General features: G+C 52.4%; 1 protein-coding gene across 4 annotated transcripts in view; it reads right to left on the minus strand.

Moving 5' to 3' along the window:
* CLMN (calmin) overlaps positions 1–17,818 on the minus strand; it is a 114,336-nt gene that overhangs the window by 7,247 nt on the left and 89,271 nt on the right. For 2 of the 4 annotated variants that reach the window (XM_046008223.1, XM_046008222.1), the window contains exons 7-13: positions 16,871–17,064; positions 15,430–15,512; positions 9,880–11,544; positions 6,297–6,493; positions 2,541–2,601; positions 1,862–1,932; positions 491–1,465 (exon numbers count right to left, since the gene is read on the minus strand). In XM_046008223.1, the coding sequence (XP_045864179.1) occupies positions 1,321–1,465; positions 1,862–1,932; positions 2,541–2,601; positions 6,297–6,493; positions 9,880–11,544; positions 15,430–15,512; positions 16,871–17,064 (2,416 nt within the window). In that variant the 3' untranslated portion in view covers positions 491–1,320. Of the gene's footprint in view, positions 1–490; positions 1,466–1,861; positions 1,933–2,540; positions 2,602–6,296; positions 6,494–9,879; positions 11,545–15,429; positions 15,513–16,870; positions 17,065–17,818 lie in introns of those variants that run through there. The other 2 variants (XM_046008221.1, XM_046008220.1) reach the window with 1 other exon arrangement.

Raw genomic sequence — 17,818 nt, forward strand, 5'->3', positions numbered from 1 at the left:
TCACTGCCCAACGGGGAGAGCCCAGGGCTTCCCAGCCAGCCGGTCAAGAGGCCCAGCGGGGCAGGCGCCGACCCAAGGGGAGGGCCGGGGCCCCGGGAGAGCGCTGCGTTTTCGCGCAGGTTCGGTTCATCGGCACAGCCCTAGGCGGGCTGGGCCGTCAGCCCCATTCTGCAGATGGGCATACCGAGACTCACGGGGGGCCGTGGCTGGCTTGCTCAAGGCCACACAATGACTAAACCCCCCCACCCCCCTCATCCAGGACACCTTCCTTTATGCCACGGTGTCCTTAACGCAGAGCTGGACACTGACGGCACTCTGCCATCTGTCACTAACAGAGGGGACGTCATAAGTCATCTAAAGGAACAGAGTGCCCTGATTACAGATCATTTAAAAACAGCCATCGGAGACACAGGCACGCCCCACCCCCCACCACCTGGCTTTTGTTTTTGGCTTTGGAACAGAACCTTGAAGATAATGACTAGACTTGACTTTGGTCCGACTAGTCTTTCTTCTTTTGGGTTACAGAGGGTGTCCAAGTGACGTTTCACTTTGGCTTGGTGGATAAAACCTACGAGGGTGAGGTGGTGACCAACCACAGCTCCCAGTTCTGGCCAAGGAAAGGGCTGGGGGCATCATCTGACTGGAAGAGGGGTTGGGAGCTTCTGCTTACACCCGCATTTACGGAAAACTCAAGTGTGAGCTTCTTAGGGTCATCTGGGGCGGGCAGTGGAGATTATGAGGAGGGAAAACCACCTCATCCCTGATCCGTGTCCTGATGCAGAGTCGAGGCCAACAGGGGGTTAAACGATGGCCTTTTGGTCTAGAGACTCATTCACGTATGACAACGGACAGAATTTTTCTTTCTTAAAAATTTAAACTCTATTTATTACAAAGGTAGTAAATGCTGCAAAACATTTGGAAAGCATGACTGCATTTCTTAACCTTCTAGTTTAAATTGTCAAAGTCTCTATCTCCCGAAAGTGAAAAGCACTACTTTCCTAAGGAGTCTGTCATGCCCGGTGGACAACGCGAATTAATATTTCCGTTTTACGGCAGAGGAGGGAAACAGGTCTTGCCTCTAGCCAGAGAGACAGGCTTCTAAGGGTCACACTCACGGGGGTTGGGCAATATTCAGAGAGGCTTTTCCACTCTAATAGTCTAAATCCTTCCAAGCCAACCGAAATCCGTGGCAAATATTTAAAAAAAAAAAAAATCAAGAGCATTAAGTGATTCGGTAACTTCAACAGGGATAGGGGGATCTCCGGATTGCCCGAGTTCGGGGGATTTCTCAGGGCTCCTGTGTTCTACACGGGCTGCGATTCAGCAAGACCTGACTGGGCCATCTAGTTCTCGAACGGCAAGAAATACTTTCATAGACATCCTGGCATGTTTGCACTCCCTCTTCATGTCTGCTCTGATGCCATAAAACTGTAAAATCAGCTCAGTGAGCTTCTGAGTATTGTACCTGCAGTGGCGACACAGAAGGGACACAGGGTCAGGGGCGACCGGGTGGAGACCACACCCAGCGTCACATCGCTCCTGCCCCGCTCTACCCCTCCCCTGCTGCACGTTATAAATGCAGCCATAGGCTCATGACCCCGACCGGGCTACAAACGGAAGCACTATCCGAATCCCCCTCCCCCCCCGGTGTCCATCAATTTCCACTCTCCCTCCTGCTTATATCAGTTTCCATTCATGTGCTCTGCACCAGCTATCTCCTTGCACGAGCTCAGGTGATGACCATGGCCATCAACCAAGGAGAGGTGGAGAAGAACCACCCCAAGGTAGACTGCAGCATGGAAAAAGAAAAAATATATGTATATCTATAGACCCCACAAAACTTGCGAGGAAAGGCACCAACCTGGTTAACGTTCGGTTTCTTCTGTCATCCAGATCTGCTGCGTTCCTCAACTGAACATAGCTAACATGATCCTACAGTGAAATTTATAAACAAAACCCCCGCAACCCAATTAGTAAAGATGAAATCTCTGAAACAGAAAATAAAATGATTTTAAACATACAAAGCCGAGCATGCAGCGCTGTTCTCAACATTGCAAACATTCAGTTCCCAAATCAAGTTGCTAACCGACGTTCTGCAGTATCCTACCCTCTCCCCCAACCCCCGCCTAGTGAACAAGACAGGCACCACCACCCGCCACCCGAGTCGGGGTGTGGACCACGGTGCTCTGTGTCCCAACACAGCCCGTGCTAAGAGCCGTTGACGTAAAGTGTTGCACGGATGTCTCCGAGGGCGGGCTTTCTGGGCGTGGGCGCCAGGGTAGGGTTGGGGGTCTTGGGTGCACAAAGAGGCCTTCGGGCTTTACCATCATTTTTTATCGCTTTATTTAGTCACATCCCCTACTGCCCACATTGGACATCCCACTGGACTACGCTTAACCACAAGGTTTGAACTTGCTTCTCTTCTATCCAAAAGTCTATCTGTTGTACATCAGTGATTTCAAAGCTCTGGGCTGAGGAGGAGGAGGAAGGATGGAAATGAATGATTAGCAGGGGTCGGCAGAAGAAATTCACATACTAACCGATTCCAAAGACCTGTTAGTATGTCGTCGAATGTAAATGCTGGAATCACTGTGACTAGTCCTGAAAAACAAACAGACGTTTTGAATTGGTTGCCATCAAGGGCTTTACGCGGCTCAGCTGTCCGGTTACCCCCATCCCGAGTCCTCCACCTGCGGATCTAAGGCAAGCAGGGATTTCGGACCCAGCAACGGAAATCTTATCCAGTGTACCCGGTTGGGTTGGGGTGTGCTTACAAATAATGGGATGGGTATTAGAGACACATTGTGGCCTCATCTGCAAGGGAAAAAAAAAAAAAAAAGCAAAAATAAGTGAGAAAGAATTTTAAATAGAAAGCAGACCACATATTTTTCGAAGTCCCAGGGTCTCAGGGAAGGAAGGGAGGTCCTTCTCCAAACAGCCCCAAATCTGGGAATTGCGAGAGGTCCTCTGCTAATACCAGGTCCGGGCTGAGACTGGCTATCCGGACTCCCTTTCTAGTGCTCCTTTCTGGGCAGAGCGCTGCTGTCTGACTGTCCAGCTCTGGGGTGGGGCACTCTTTTCCTTTCATGCCCGAGGAGGCTCATTTTCTGACCGTGTCTTTGAGGCTGATGTCCGTCCGATCATCTCCTAGAGCTGGTTCACACAGGGCCGAGGCGAAAGATACCCAGCCAAAGCAGCCTGGGCTCCTGATTAACTGCTCGTCTTAGCCACATATTGTAGGTCTCTGATCAGTTTTCCTTATCTGTAAAATGGGTCACCATTCCTTCCCCAGCTACTTCATGGAGCTGCAGTGCTGGTGGTAAGAATAGTATACCCCGGGTCCCAAGGGCCCCATCTTGCCGCTCAACAGGAGAACCAGGGGTTGGGTGTCAGAGGGAGTCACCTCAGTTTCCTTAAGGCAAACCTCCCATGTAGCATCTGGGGCTCCAAGAAAAAGGCATCTGACCCCCCTGGGAATTCATCCCTGGCAGCCTTGGTATTCCCGCCCGCTGCCATCCCAAAGCTTCACCAACTTCTTCCCCTACCCTGGGCATGTTTCCAGCTAATAGGTATTGAGTACCTACTATGTGCCAGGCGCTGGGGGCGGCCCCAGAAACTTCAGTCCTTGCCCTCAATGCAAAGCCTGTGCTAGTTTCCCCAGTAGGTATCACAGCACAGGAAGGAAACAAAAGTATCACGAAGAAAAAAGAGCCTCAGATGTGAGGGACCCAGTACTGTCCCACCTCACAGGAGTGCCCGGAGACGCAGGGAAGCCCCACCTGCTCATCGTATTTTCTAGTCAAAAAGCACATCGGCTTCAGGAAGGGCCCCTGTCCTTCTCCCACCCTCTCTTTCTCCGCCTGCTTTCTTGTAGGTGGTTTTTGTGTTCTAGGACCGTCAGGCTTCCCTCCTGAACCTCATCCTTTCACCAGATATTATCAAGAGCCTACTATGTGCCAGGCACTGGGCTTGGCACGGAGCCCACCCGCCACAGCCTGAGAGAGCGATCTGACTCCTTCGTCATCCACCCGAGGAAGAGTTCTTATTAAAGGCCGGCTGCGAGCCAGGTGTGGCGCTAAGTGCCAGGACTCATGTGCACCCTCCCTGCCTCTGGGGAGCTGCTTCCCCGTCTCAGGGGACGGCATATGATAAACAGAGCCTTACACAAATGACCAGACTGTTTTGAGAAATGCTGTGAAGAAAGAGAGCAGAATTGTGAGAACATAGGAAGGGGGATGGAAAAGAGCCCAGAGCAATCCAAGAAGGCTGCCTGGAGGAAGTGGGAGTAGAGCCAAAACCCAGGGAGGCAAGTCAGGGAACGCACAGGGGACAGAGGGGGCTCCTTCAAAGGCAAAGGAGCTTGGGGGGAATTCAAGGATCTCAATGAAGGCCAAAGGGCTTGGTAGGCTAGGGAGGAAGGCAGAGGTGACCCAGAGCAGACAAGGATGACAGGGACAGACAGGTCCTCCAGAGGTCCCACAGGCTCTGGGACAATGGGCCTTTCTGCCTAGACCAATGGGAAGCGCCAGGGGGGACGGAGTCAAGGTACAGTCAGGAAAACAGGCTGTGCCTGGCGGGGAAGGTGCCTGGGGCTCAGTCCCCTGCAAGACAGCTTTAGGTCAGGCATTGACTTTTTTGAGTTCATTTTCTCAGTCGTCAAAGGGGGTGGTGACCCCCCTACATTGCAGGGGGCAGGGGAGATGACGTGGTGCACGGGAGGGGCTCCAGGGACCCTCACTCATTGCCTCCAAGGAGTGCACCTCTGCCCATCTGCTGAACGGCTGGTACGAGCTGACCACAGCTGGAACGCCAGGCAGTACGAACAGCTTTGCCCGGGGTGGGTTGGGAAAAGCCGCGGGAGGGGTGATGCCACCCGCTCCAGGCAGATCCGTCGGATCTTTGCCGGGAAAAGTCAACTGGGCCTCCTTCCCGTACACACACTGAGATGACATTCCCCTTACAACATCGACCCGCTTTGTCTCCTCTTCCCTGGGACGGGTTTTGCGGGCACGGCTGGATGCAGCTGGTGTCCAAGATGCTCGATCCCCACAAGGCTCCTCCTGCTCCTTCCGACCTCCTCGCATCCGGCCAACATGTCCTGTGTGCCTGCTACCGGCTCGGGCTGTCTCCCCGACTTGGGATGCCTTCTCTCCTCGCCCCCAAATCCAGACCCCGCTATCCCTCCGTGCTGAGCTCAAAGAACTTCGCACACCTCCCCTCCCGCTTGCCCGAGCCCCCGGGGGCTGGGGCCATGCCCGCGTCACCGCTGCGGCTGACCTCTTCCCGGAGTGACTGGTCAAGGAGCACTACCAGCTGCCCTGCTTAGTTCTCCCGAACTAGATGACCAGAGGTCCCTCCCTGAGCTGGGGTGGACGAGACGGCGGCCCGGGCACCTGCCTGCTAAGCCACGGACGTCTGCTGGATGGCCACGACCAGGTCCCTATAGGGAGAGGGACTCTGGAGTCCCGGGCAAAGTGGGCGGCAGTGTTTTGCCCCTCACCTGGGCTCCTGTCTAGCCGCCTTTTGTCCCCCGGAGCACAGGTGCAGGAGTAGAGCGGAAGGGAGATGGAAAGCAGGACCCCCGCCAGCCCTTCTTCTGGGTCCCCCTGCCCTGGCTTCTCCCCACTCTCTCCCTAAATGCTGATGTCAGTGATTTCCCTTTTGCAGCCAGTGTGGCTCACCGACCACAGGCCAGGAAGGCTCACGGGGAGAACGCGGGTCACGGAGTCTGACAGGTCTGCGTCCGAGACCCTGGCTCTGCTGTCCCCCAGGCTGGGTGGCACTCCCAGAGTCTCTGTGCCCGCCGTGGTGACACACAGTCCCTCCTGCCCGCCTCGGGCGCTGCCGTGAGACCCAATGAGGGATCTCATAATGTCGTGAGAACGCATCAGGGCAGGTCAAAGAGTGGTTACTGGGGAGCTGGAGCGGCCCCAGAGCCTCCGAGTCAGTGACGTTCCACGCCCCACACCTACTCGGCCTCTGCCATCTTGCTGCCCACTGCCAGCTGCCCCCCAAAGGTCCTCGGAGTGGGGAGAAGGCAGGCCTCAGGTCCTTCCCGCTCTCTGGGCAAGGCTGGGCAGCCCGGGGGGAGAGGATGAGGGTCAATCTGTTTCTGATTCTGGCAAATGACCCATCGGCCAGATGAATTTTGTATGAACCTGTGTTTCCCTTGCTGTCTGGTCCCACCCCTCTGCGTCCCCGCACTCTGAGTCCTCGAATCGGAAACCGAGAACGGAATGAGTTCAGGGAGCAACGCTTGAGCTCGGTCCCTAGGGAAGAAGAGAGTAACAAGATACCTGGAGAGGACTTTGTGGTCGCCAGGGTCTTCTTCTAGGTCCTCTGAGGATCGGACGCTGCCGGGTGCTATAAATATGGAACTTTCTACGTGGTCCACGTGCTTCCTTTTCTCCTTTTTTTTACTGCTGATTGATTCTCCCATTACCTTTTCTTCTAAAGAGTTTGCTAAGTTTCCCGGGTTTCCGAATTCCTGGGACTTAAGGACAGGACAACGGAACACGAGTCAGCGTTTCATGCTGGGAGGCCCAGTGTGTGAGGCCTCCCCCCGCCCAGCAGCGCTGCACTCCACCCGAAGTCCAGGAAGCTAGGGCGTCCCCTCCCTCCTGGGGAGTCCTTCCAGCATGGCCTGTCGTGGAGGACAAGCCCACCTGCAGTCGGGCTCCCTGGGCAGAGGGCAAAGGCCACAGATTATAAAACAGCGTGAGTTTCAGAGTCGCTCAGACCTGCTTTCACATCCCGGCTGAGTTAGTGAGCTTACCCAACCGAATTTCTCTTGCCCTCAGTCTCCTTGTCTGTCTGATGGGTCTAATCTCGATCAGTCTTTTCTCACTACACCACAGTGTTTCCCCTGAGGGCTGCCCCATACAGTGGGCCATGTGGGGCCCTTCACACGACCATCATCCGCTTAAACAGAGGAGCGGATCCGGGAAGCCGGGTGGGCCACCAGGTGCAAAGGGGGCGCGTGAGCTGGGAGAGGTGCCCCACACACAAACCCATAGCCTGTGGGATGACAGCTTCACTGTGCCTTTGGCGGCTCACAGGGCAACATGTCTAGCATCTCCTGGCCGAGGAAGATTCTTTGACCGCTGTCCACGGTGGGCAAATCTGGAGCCCATCATCAATGTTCCAGAGGAAAGTTAAGAAGCTGAGAAGCAGCGGCGCCTGGGTGGCTCAGTCCATTAAGCGTCTGCTTTTGGCTCAGGTCATGATCTCAGGGTCCTGGGATCGAGCCCCGCATCGGGCTCCCTGCTCAGTGGGGATCCTGCTTTTTCCTCTCCCTCTGCCTGCCGCTCCCCCTGCTTGTGTATGCTCTCTCTCTCTCTTCAATTAATAAATAAAATCTTAAAAAAAAAAAAAAAAAGCCCAGAAGCATGGGGACTGCTGGAGCCCCCTCTCCCTGGGTGTTACACGTAAACCATGAGTCTTGGAACACTGCATCAAACCTAATGATGTATGGTACCATGCCGGACATGACACAATTAAAAAAAAAAAAAAAGAGTCCCTTCAGGGGCTGGAAAAACCCGCTCAACAGGTATGGGAAGCTGGGGATTAGCGGGGCCAGTCCCGTCCCCCCACCTCCTCCACGCTCCAGGACAACAAAGGTCCTTGCCGGAACTAAAAAACCCTCCCCAGCGATTTGGAAATGCCAGCTCCTTCTCTGGATCCAGGGGCCAACGCTACCTTTTCTGAAAGGTGAAATGAGAAGAGGACTTTTTTTTTTTTTTAAGACTGGAAGAAACTTTCTATCATGTTCTAGTCTTCTTGGAAGACTTCTCTTTACTTTTTTTTTTTTTTTTTTTAAAGGCCCAGGTATCCGAGAAATGCTCCTGTGTCTGCCTGTCTGCCAGGAGGTGAGACTCCCAGGCCTCACCTGTCCTTCTGGGCCCCAAGCCAGCCCCTCGCTCCCCCCCCACGGGACTACCGGGGCCCCATGTGGGAGCCAAAGACAAGGTGTGCTTGGGGGCAGCAGTGGGTGCCGGCTCACGGGAGGGGCGAGCGCCACGGGAGGCAGGTCAGAGCCCAGAGACAGAAATGGTGGCTCACTGGACCCAGGCATGGAAGCTCGCCCCAAGGGCTCGTGCTTTGCTCGGTGCAGGGTAGAGTCAAATTTATGTCTCCCAATTCCACTCCCAGCCCAGGACTCGTCCGGCTACACCCCAGATCACCTGTCCACGCGCTGGGCACATGCACCCGCGCCGCCTGCTCCTGGCAAAGGACTTCTCTCTTTGCAAAGCAGAAGGCAGTAAAGGACAGGTCTGCATGGCCGCAGGGACATTCAGTCTGCCCCAGGGAAGGAAGGAGGCTGCTAAGAGGCCATTTTAAATAGTACAGATGGGCAGAGATGCAACTTAGTCTTTCTTCCTGCCACCCACTCAGTCCCCTTTCTTTTGTCCTAAAAGATCTTCTGTCCCTTAACAGTCCCGAGAATTGCCGTAGTTGTTGTCATGGTCTCCCAGCCTGGGGACCCCAAGATCAGGTCTTCCAGCAAGTCAGCAGGGGTGGGGGGCGTGTGCGGGCCGGGGCCCGGGTTTTCCTCTCCCTGGAGGCAGAAGCGGCAGGTGGCACGTGGGTCCGGGCACCTGCGGAACTCCCCCACTCTCTTCTCTCTCCAAACACAGACATAGCATCGGTCCTGCTGTGCTTGCTTCTCGGGTCTGTCACCGTCGGAGAATTCTGCTCCACCCAGCGCATTCTCTGGGATTGGGGAACCCAGAAGACCAAGCCACCCTTTCTGGCCTATGGGTCTTTTGTGGGGCTACTGGGAGTGTCCCTTTCCCTGGAAGCCCTCCAGGTGCAAAGATTTCTCATTCCCCCTGAGCGCTTTTCAGCCCCTCTCTCAGCCCTGACTCTCTCCTGCTGTGATCTGGCCTCATCTCTATCTTGGTGTTTGACTTGACCCTACGTGTCACCTCACACCCCCCCCCCCCAAGCCATCATGCAATCCAGCCACCTTTGCTTCCTGCACCTCAAGCCCTGCCAGGCTGCTCTCCAGAGTCTGAAGATTCATATACAAATGCTCAGTCTTCTGCTGGGACAGAAAATCACAACCTACCACACCAGGCTAGCAGAAGAGTCGAGAGCTGTCACGTGTCACTGGCTATAGAGGAGAAAGCAACTGTTCTGCCTGGGGAGAAGCTGGGAAGGCTCCTAGGAGGAGGTGTCGTGGACACTGGGCTTTGAAGGGGGCATCAGTGTTTGCCAAGCAAATCAGAGGGAGGCAGAGCAGAGTGTGGACTGCCTGGGAGCCTGGGGGAAGTCTGGCTTGGCTGGAGGGGAGGGAGAGGACCGAGAGGAACAGCAGCTTAGGAGACCCTATACCCTTTCATCACCCACGCCGGTAGCCTCTCAAGCTGCTGGGCCAGGCAAACGGGGATACCAAGTGATGGCTGAGCGTGCGCCCCGCTGCTAGAACTCTGAAGTGCGTGTCCCCCACTTACAAGCAGATAATGTACCAACAGGCAATTTTCAAAACTCAAGGCCAGAGTCAAGTGTGAGCTCATTGGGTTTCCTCAGACTGCTGCGGGAGGCGGGGCTCAGGTTCACTGAGGGAGCACTAGATGTAGCTATGAGTAGCATCGACAGTGATCACTGCTACACTACCCTTGGCCCTTAAACATGACCTCATTCCATTCCCTCGGCCCCCTTGGGTGGAGGGCCAGGGCTATGGGGAGGCCAGGGAAGCACCCAACGTATAAGTCTCAGGAGTGCCGAAGGGTGCCAGCCCCGTTCTTGCCTGAGCCCGAGCGAGTGCCCCCTAAATTCTGGCCTGGGCTGCCCGCGAGGGAATCTTCTCTATTTTGCAGAGGGAGAAGAGCAGAGTCCTCATGTAGGGCCCGGGTTCCCGAACCCACGATCAAGTACCTGCTGGTTCTCCACATGGGAACTGTCTTCAGCCTCCCCTTGCTGGTGGTCATCTGGTGGGGACGGGTCGGCAGGTTCTGAGGCCAGTCTGGCGTTTTCCACACCCCTGACGGGACACGGCACCGCGGGGACACTGGCCTCGGGGACATCCTCGCCCAGCCCCGAGAAGCTGCAGCTGCTCTGAGACGTCTCAGCCTCGGCTTCCTCGGCCTCGTCCCCGGCCCCCACGTCACACAGATAGCCCTCCGGCTCCTCGAGATCCAGGTCTTCGTTTTTCAAGTCCTCCGCGCCCTCTGCATAAGCCTCCAGAACCGCAGCCAGGGGCACCTCATAGTGCGGGTAGTAGAACAGCTCGTGGGGGATGACAGAGACCTTGGACAGCGGCGGGGAGGGCTTGAAGTCCAGGCCCTCCCCGCTGCGACTGTGCACGGTCTCTAGGCTGACGCTGCTGCTCGGCGGCTCAGAGGGCGCCTCCCCTTCTGGCCCCTGCAGCCCCGCAACCTCCCCTTCGTCCTCGTCCAGATGGCGGCGCGTGGACTTCTGCTTGGGCTTCTCGTACACCTCCGGCTTCTTATCAGCAGGCGACTCTCCTGGAGCCAGAGAATGGCCTTGGTCTTCTTGCCTGGGGTCCTTGTGAGGTTCAAGCTTACCGGGCCTCTCCGGGGACTCATCCGAATCTTTCCTCTGGTGTGCAGACTTACTTCTCCTCTTCCCCAGTTTCTCAGCCTGATTCTCCAAAACCTCATCCTCTGTTGGTTTTTTCTCATGAGGCCAAGGAACCTCCTTGAAAGTCTGGCTGGTTGAGGCAAAATCTATGAGGTCGCTGTTAAATGTAGAGGCTTTTAAAGGAATGTCTTCGTAATAGTCTTCGTTACCCATAGCTTCTACGGTCAGCAGCTTGACCTTGATCTCCAAGGAATCAGCCATAACAGTGTTGTCCCCGAGGGGTGAAAGCAGACAACTCTCCTCCCCAGGGCTGGTCGCACACTCTGGCTCCCCGTTCCAGGAGGGAGAACTCTGGGCAGTCTGCGCATGATTGATCTTACCGTCCACTGAAGAGATGTCACCTGGGGACTCATCAGAGACTGCTTCTGAACCTTCTGGAACCTCCTGTTTTGGCTTTTCCTCAGCAGTCTCAGCTGCCAGGATGTACCCATCTTGCTTTGGCAATGAGTCCTTTGTTCCTCTCGGGCTCCCTTCAAAGCGAAGGTCTTGACTGTAGAAAGGGTCCTTACTGCAGGAAGCGTCCTTGTAGGTGTCAGTCTCGAAGTGCACAGTTTTCTTGATGGGCAAAGAGTTGGACCTCCGACTGTCCTTTCTGGATGATAAAATGGAAGATTCTGGAGGTGCGTCATTGGTGCTGCTGGCCTTACCTGGGACCCCTTGGAGGGCCTGGTCAATGATCTGGGGTGTGAACTCGGGGGAGCTGTCTGACAGTGCATGGCTGGACACATCACTGAGGAAGCATTCTTTCTCGCTCTCGGGCTTGTCACAGACAAAGACTTTGGAGGGCGGTGGTTGGCTGGCTTCATGGTTAACGGTGTAGGCTCGCTCCCCGTTTTCAGTCAGAAGGAGCACCGTGCTCTCCTGTTCAGAGGGAGTTTCTTTGATGCGGACAAAGGTGGATTCGATAGGGGCTTCTTTATCTGAATCCATGAAATCTTCCTGCGAAGAAACAGGGCAACACAAAAATCAGGAGTGCTGAAGTACAATGAATATTCCCCTTTCATAAAACAAAGACCAACATGGAAAAAGCCACTTAAGACTAATGCAAAGTGTTCTCATGGAGAGATGCCGATGGTTGCTCTCGCTGAAATGTGAAAACACCAGATAAGTTCAAAATAATGTCTTTTTAAAAGTTATGGGTGCAAAGAAATCTCAAAGAACTGAACTCTAGAGAAGGACGAGCCCTTCCGAAGTGAGTCTCAGCTACTTTACACGGGTGGGCCGTTGCCTAGTCTGAGCATGGCTAAGAGAGTGAACCTACCCAGGTAAGGAAAGGTTAGCTGAATCTTTCTTGATTGCATGGGCCAGTGTGAGAGATTAAATATGGAAGGGCCCCAAACGCAAAACCAATTGTCTTCAAAGACTATTTCTTCCACACAGGGGCTTTTGCTAAGAAGCAGCTGAGAGCAGGGGTGGACAGCAGAGGGCCATCTTGGTGGTACTGGCTCCCAGCATACTGGTGGAGAGAGTCGACTGACCTCATCCTAAAAATCACTGGAAACCAGGCGGCTGACATTATGTGAAACTGCAATGGAGCCGTTACTGACTCCTGAGAAGGTCCAAACAATGAGCTACTCAACTGGATCCTTGTTTGGGAAAAGGCTACTTGTCTCTGGGGTAAACATGTTGGCTATCTCAGTCTCTACTGCTCTTTCCTATACCAGGTCTGGTATAAAATATAACATTTTAAGACACAGAGAAGCAGGAAAATGAGATCCACAGTCAAGAGAAATGACAATCATTAGAAGTAGACTCCAATATGCCCCAGGGTTAGCACTAGCAAATTAAACGACTCCAAAAGTAAGCAAGACGGCAAGAAACACAGAGGTGGTTCTTCGGCCTGAAGGGAAAGGACCACAGATGGAAGCCTGGATCTGAAGGAGCGACTACAAAGCACATAATGGTAAATATATGGTCAACATAAAAGACTATTTAAAAACTTTTCTTGGGGCGCCTGGGTTGCTCAGTGGGTTAAAGCCTCTGACTTCAGCTCAGGTCATGATCTCAGGGTCCTGGGATCGAGCCCCGCATCGGGCTCTCTGCTCAGCAGGGAGCCTGCTTCCTCCTCTCTCTCTGCCTGCTTCTCTGCCTACTTGTGATCTCCATCTGTCAAATAAATAAATAAAATCTTTAAAAAAAAACTTTTCTTAAAAAGTCTCCTATTTAAAGCAGCAATAATAACAAAGCACTGGGGGTTAAAACACATATAGAAGTAAAGTAAATGACAATAACAGCCCAAAGGAACAGAGAAAGGAATGGAATTACACTGTTAATACATAAAAATGCATACAATATGCATTTTACTCAAAGCAATATAACACTTCAAGGCAGAGTAAAGTAGGTTCAAGATGAGTATTATAATCCCTACAGAAGCTACTACAAAGATAAAACAAGGAGATGTGGTCAAAAGGCCAACAGAGGAGATAAAATGGAAACAAAAAATTAAAAAGTGAGGAAGGAAGGACCAGGGAGCACAGAGCGGACAGGACCAATGAAGAACAATAATCAGGATGGTAGATTAAATCTATGTCAATAGTTGAGAAACACACTAATAAAATGACTCACTAATTCTTGTGAGGATGGATAAAAAAGAAGACCTAACTGTATACTGTTGTTACAAGGACCTGCTTTAACAATAAGCACACATACACTGGAAAGAAAAGATGGATGGAAAAAAAAAAGGCAGATCATGTAAACACTAACATAAGAAAACCGGTATGGTTATATTCCTATCAGACAAAGTATACTCTGAGACAAAGACCAAAACAGCAGAAAAAGCCAATGATCAAGGCATTGGAAACAAACAACAATCCTAAATGTGTGTGCGTTTATAGCACAGCTTCAACATCAGAAAGCGAAAACTAACGGAACTAAGAGAAACGATAATATCCACAACCATTAAAAGTTGGAGATTTTTAACATTTTCTCCTCACACTAGTTGATGGGGGGAAAAAAAATCAGTAAGTGTACACAATACTTGAAGAACAGAGTAACCAACTCGATCTAATCAGTATTTAAAAAATGTCCATTTTTTCACTGCCCAAGACAACTTCTTTCCAAGTGCATGCGATCCATTTACTCAAAGAAAACATATGTTGGGTCACAAAGCTAGATACGGTGTCTGGCACATGGCTGAGCTGGGCTTACCCAAGGTTTAGTGAGATGAATTACATTCAGCTGAATGGTTAAGGGACCAGTGAGTGAGTGTCTAGATCGGCTGGGACTTCCCACCTGTATTCCCTTGAGGATGTATACGGTCAGTTCTGCAGTGATGTGCTGTGTTCTGTGAACCAGGACCACTCTCTCCAGGTAACTTATCTCATTCAATCTCTTTCCTCCCAGCCCCAGTCTCTGACCCCAGCGCTGGGGAGGCCCAAGTGTCAGATTTGCTGAATCCTGGCTATGACCTTGACTCACACAGTTACCCTAAGATTCAGTTGATTTCAAACTCTGCCTACAGCTTAAGAGCTCAGGGTTCATAAAGGCTCTGGTGCCTAGGTCTCAGAATTTAGTCATGGGGAGAGAAAACGGAATTATAAAACAGTCACGATCACCACCCTTTGCTGAGCACCAACTGTCTGGCAGGCAGAAGACGGGATACTCTACATCATCAGTTTATTCTTCACGCAACTCTGCCATGCGCGTAATATTTTCATTTCACTGATGACACGTATCAGAGACGTTAAGTAAGCAGCTCAAGGTCACACAGCTTTAAGTGGCAGAACTGCCATTCCAGCCCAGGCAATTCCTTTTAGGCACCGTGGGGAGTGATCTGTGGTGCAGGGACAGAGCGGGAAACACAGACACACAGAAAGGGAATGGAACGAGAGTTGAGTCACAGCACAGGAGGGCCCCATCTGGCTCTTTGGAGGTGCACGAAATGGGGCCTCCGTTTCAGCCACATGTTGTAAGGGAGCTAAGAGCCTGAACTGAGGCGTCACAGAGACCTGGGGTCTCTCAGTAGCTGTGATCCTGGGGTGGTCTTTGAGCTTCCCTGACCATCCATATCCTCATCGGTAACACGCAGAGCCACGTCGGGCGGGAGGGGCAGCCAGCCCGGAGACACGCAGCGCACTGATCTGACCAGCCTCCAGCTCCAAGTGCGGCTCTGCTCCCCGTCAGCACCAGCCCCTCAGGCTTACTTTGCTTCTGTCTAGTACTTTACCATCACCTGAACCTCTAGAACGTGTTTGCTCACTTGGTAACTGGTTTGTCTATTAGAACAAAGCGGTACCAGGTCAGGGACCTCATCCATCCAGCTTACTGCTGAGTCCCCCTGAGCGTCTTTGGTAAACGACCAGTGAATTCAATAGAGATTTACTGTTACATTGTTGCCATCACTATTATTATCTCAAGGTTGGGCCCGGGGTGGGTGCACGTTCAGTAGAGCCGTGACAACTCCTGAAAGGACTGATTTTGTTCCAAGCATAATCTGGGATTCTGAAAATAAGAGGGTGTGCTTCTGAACGGTCGGTCATTGTCTTTTTCTGCACACTCTGAAAAAATCTGGTAAACCGCTAAAATGTTCCATCGGACGCCTAGAGGATCAGGTCACCAATCCATGTGACAATCTCAGTGAAGTCTGGTGCGGGAAGACGCCTACAAGAGGTATGGCTGGCCGATTTGCCATCCTGCTTTGAAACGTAAACCTTATCTATGATTCGGAAATTAAAAGGTGCCAAGGCAACGCTCAAAGGACTTGAGATCCAATTTTGACTATCCCTGCTTGTGCACAGAGCGACGCGGCCCGAACCCCAGCTTTGTGTGATGCCGGCAGATGCGAACGCACGCTTTCTGTATTAAAGGTAAGGGAAACGAACATACCGCCTCCGGCTCCGGGAAATGTTCCAGAAACTGTGCCACGTAAGTCATGATAGACTGCTCGTCTGGCGTGTCAACCATGATGTCTGTGGAGAGAGACACAGGAGTTAGAAGGACGGCAATCATGTGATGTTTAAACACGATGAAGGGATGCTTCATGGTGAAGAGTCCCCCAGAACTTTGAGTTTTTTTTCTCTTTGTTTTGTATGTGAGGAAATTTAAACCCAGAGGGGATGAATCACTTGACTATAGTCTCACATCTGGCTGATGGAGAGGGGAGCTGGGAGCTGGGATGCCGAAGAATCCAGAATTCCGTGTTCCCAAGGCTGTCCGTTATTTCCTGCTGCATTCCCACCGCCTCCTGCAGCCTGCTCACTGCGGGACCCTTCCTCTCTGCTGGAGGGAGTCCCCAATCAGCCCCAGCCACGCGGAAAGCAATCTGACAGCCAGCCAAGCACCTTAGAAAGGTGTTCACTTTCCAAGTCTGGCATTTCCCCAGGCGGCGTCTGGTCCCAGAGGACATCCTGTGGGGCGCCCGCTGAGGTCCGTTCAGTAAGATGGTCACTGCATGTTATGTATACATGTGACTATTTCCCAAACAACCTCAGTGTCCCCCGGGGGTAGGAGACCTAGGAGACTTTTGGTATGCTCATGAGCTAGGCCACTGCGTAGAAATGTGAAACGGAGACATGACAGCAACAGGCATAGCGCTGCTTCCATAATTACAACGCTAAGTAAAAAAAGCAAACGACAGGCAGTGGGGACGGAGAGCACGGTTATCACGAGGAGCACTGAGCAAGGTAGAGCACTGCTAAATCACCAGACTGTACACCTGAAACGAAAACGAGTACGACACCATAGGGTAACTATGCTGCATTAAAATAAAAAACTTAATTACAAAAAGTAAAATACAAAACCACAGCTGACCCTGGAACAACTCGGGTTTGAGCTGGGCGGGGCTGCTCATACGCAGATTTTTTTTTTTTTCCCCAAAACACGGTTCAGTCCTATAAATGTATTTTCTCTTCCTTATGTTTTCCTTAGTAACATTTTCTTTTCTCTAGCTTACTTTACCGTAAGAACACAGAGCATAATATGTATAACGTACAGAATGTGTTAATTAACTGGTCGTGTTCTTGGCAAGGCTTCTAGTCAGTAGTAGGCTACTGGCAGTCACATTTCTGGGGGGTCAGAAGTGACCCGTGGATTTCCAAGTGTGGTGGGCCAGTTGGGACCCCTACCCCGCCACGTTGTTCAAGCGTCACCTGTATACATGCACCAAATGATCTCAATTACATAAAAAAAAAAATGTAATGAGACCTGTGGAAAAATACTAAGGGGTAGGGGTATAAGAAATACATTAGATTTTTCTGTATTTTCCAAATTTGTCTACATCTTATGTCACAAAAATTATTAATAAGCAAAAACAGAGAACGAGCGCTACCTTCTGGCTCCAGGAGCCTGGGGATGTGGAGGGCCTCGTGCGCGATGCTGAAAGCCTTCTCCAGGTTCTCCCGCATGGAATCTTCTAGCGCCTGCTTCATGTCCACCAGGCTGGGGTCGATGGCCTTGATCACCGCCAGGAAGGCCATCCCGCTTCTCCAGCTGCCGGCGAAGTCCTGCACTGCCACGCCATACCTGCAGCAAAGCGGCCACGCCGGCCATGCTGTGGGTCAGGACAGGCACGCCCCTCCCCAGCGAGGAGCCCACACGTGGCAGCCTCACAGGCCTCGGAGCCCCCCGAGCTGCTGACTCTCGAGGCCCTGGGTCCCGGGAGAGCGGTACCGAACTACCCAGATCTCCATTTCCAGGGAAACAGAATAATGATAGAATAATCTAGAATAATAGAAGAGAAAGGTATAATTTGCACCGAGAGGCCAAATAGAGGAGCCTGTGCTCCCAGATTCCCAGACACATAAAGGAGTGACTCTGCACACCGTGCATGCTGCAGGGAGGGTCACAACAGCCAATCGGGGTGTGCGGTCACAACCCAAGGCCACAGCCTGGCTGCCCCCTGTGCATTCCCAGGGGCCCAGCCACGCTGTGGCCAGTCCCGGATCCTTTCTGACCCTCCAGCTCCTCAGTTGTAAAATGAGGATTGTCTCATTACAACCCCTTGGCGGCTGTTGGGGGGAAGCGTTAGGTTTTGCCCACGTGGCACACACAAGCCACCAAGTAAGTGGCAGCCAATGTCATTATTCCTACCAAAAACATCAACAACTTATAAGTGAGGGTAGAGAGAGAGAGTCCTGCCAGGCACTAATTTCCTTTAGCATCCATCCCGAGACATCGTCGATCTCCCAACTGTGGTCACTGACCTCTCTGAAAAGAGAGTTTCATTTAGAAATGGCTTGAGATTGCTAAGAAGCTGAAAAGCGGGTACAGAGGGCTC

Source organism: Meles meles, chromosome 6 (assembly GCF_922984935.1).
Source record: "Meles meles chromosome 6, mMelMel3.1 paternal haplotype, whole genome shotgun sequence".
NCBI classification, from domain to species: domain Eukaryota; kingdom Metazoa; phylum Chordata; class Mammalia; order Carnivora; family Mustelidae; genus Meles; species Meles meles.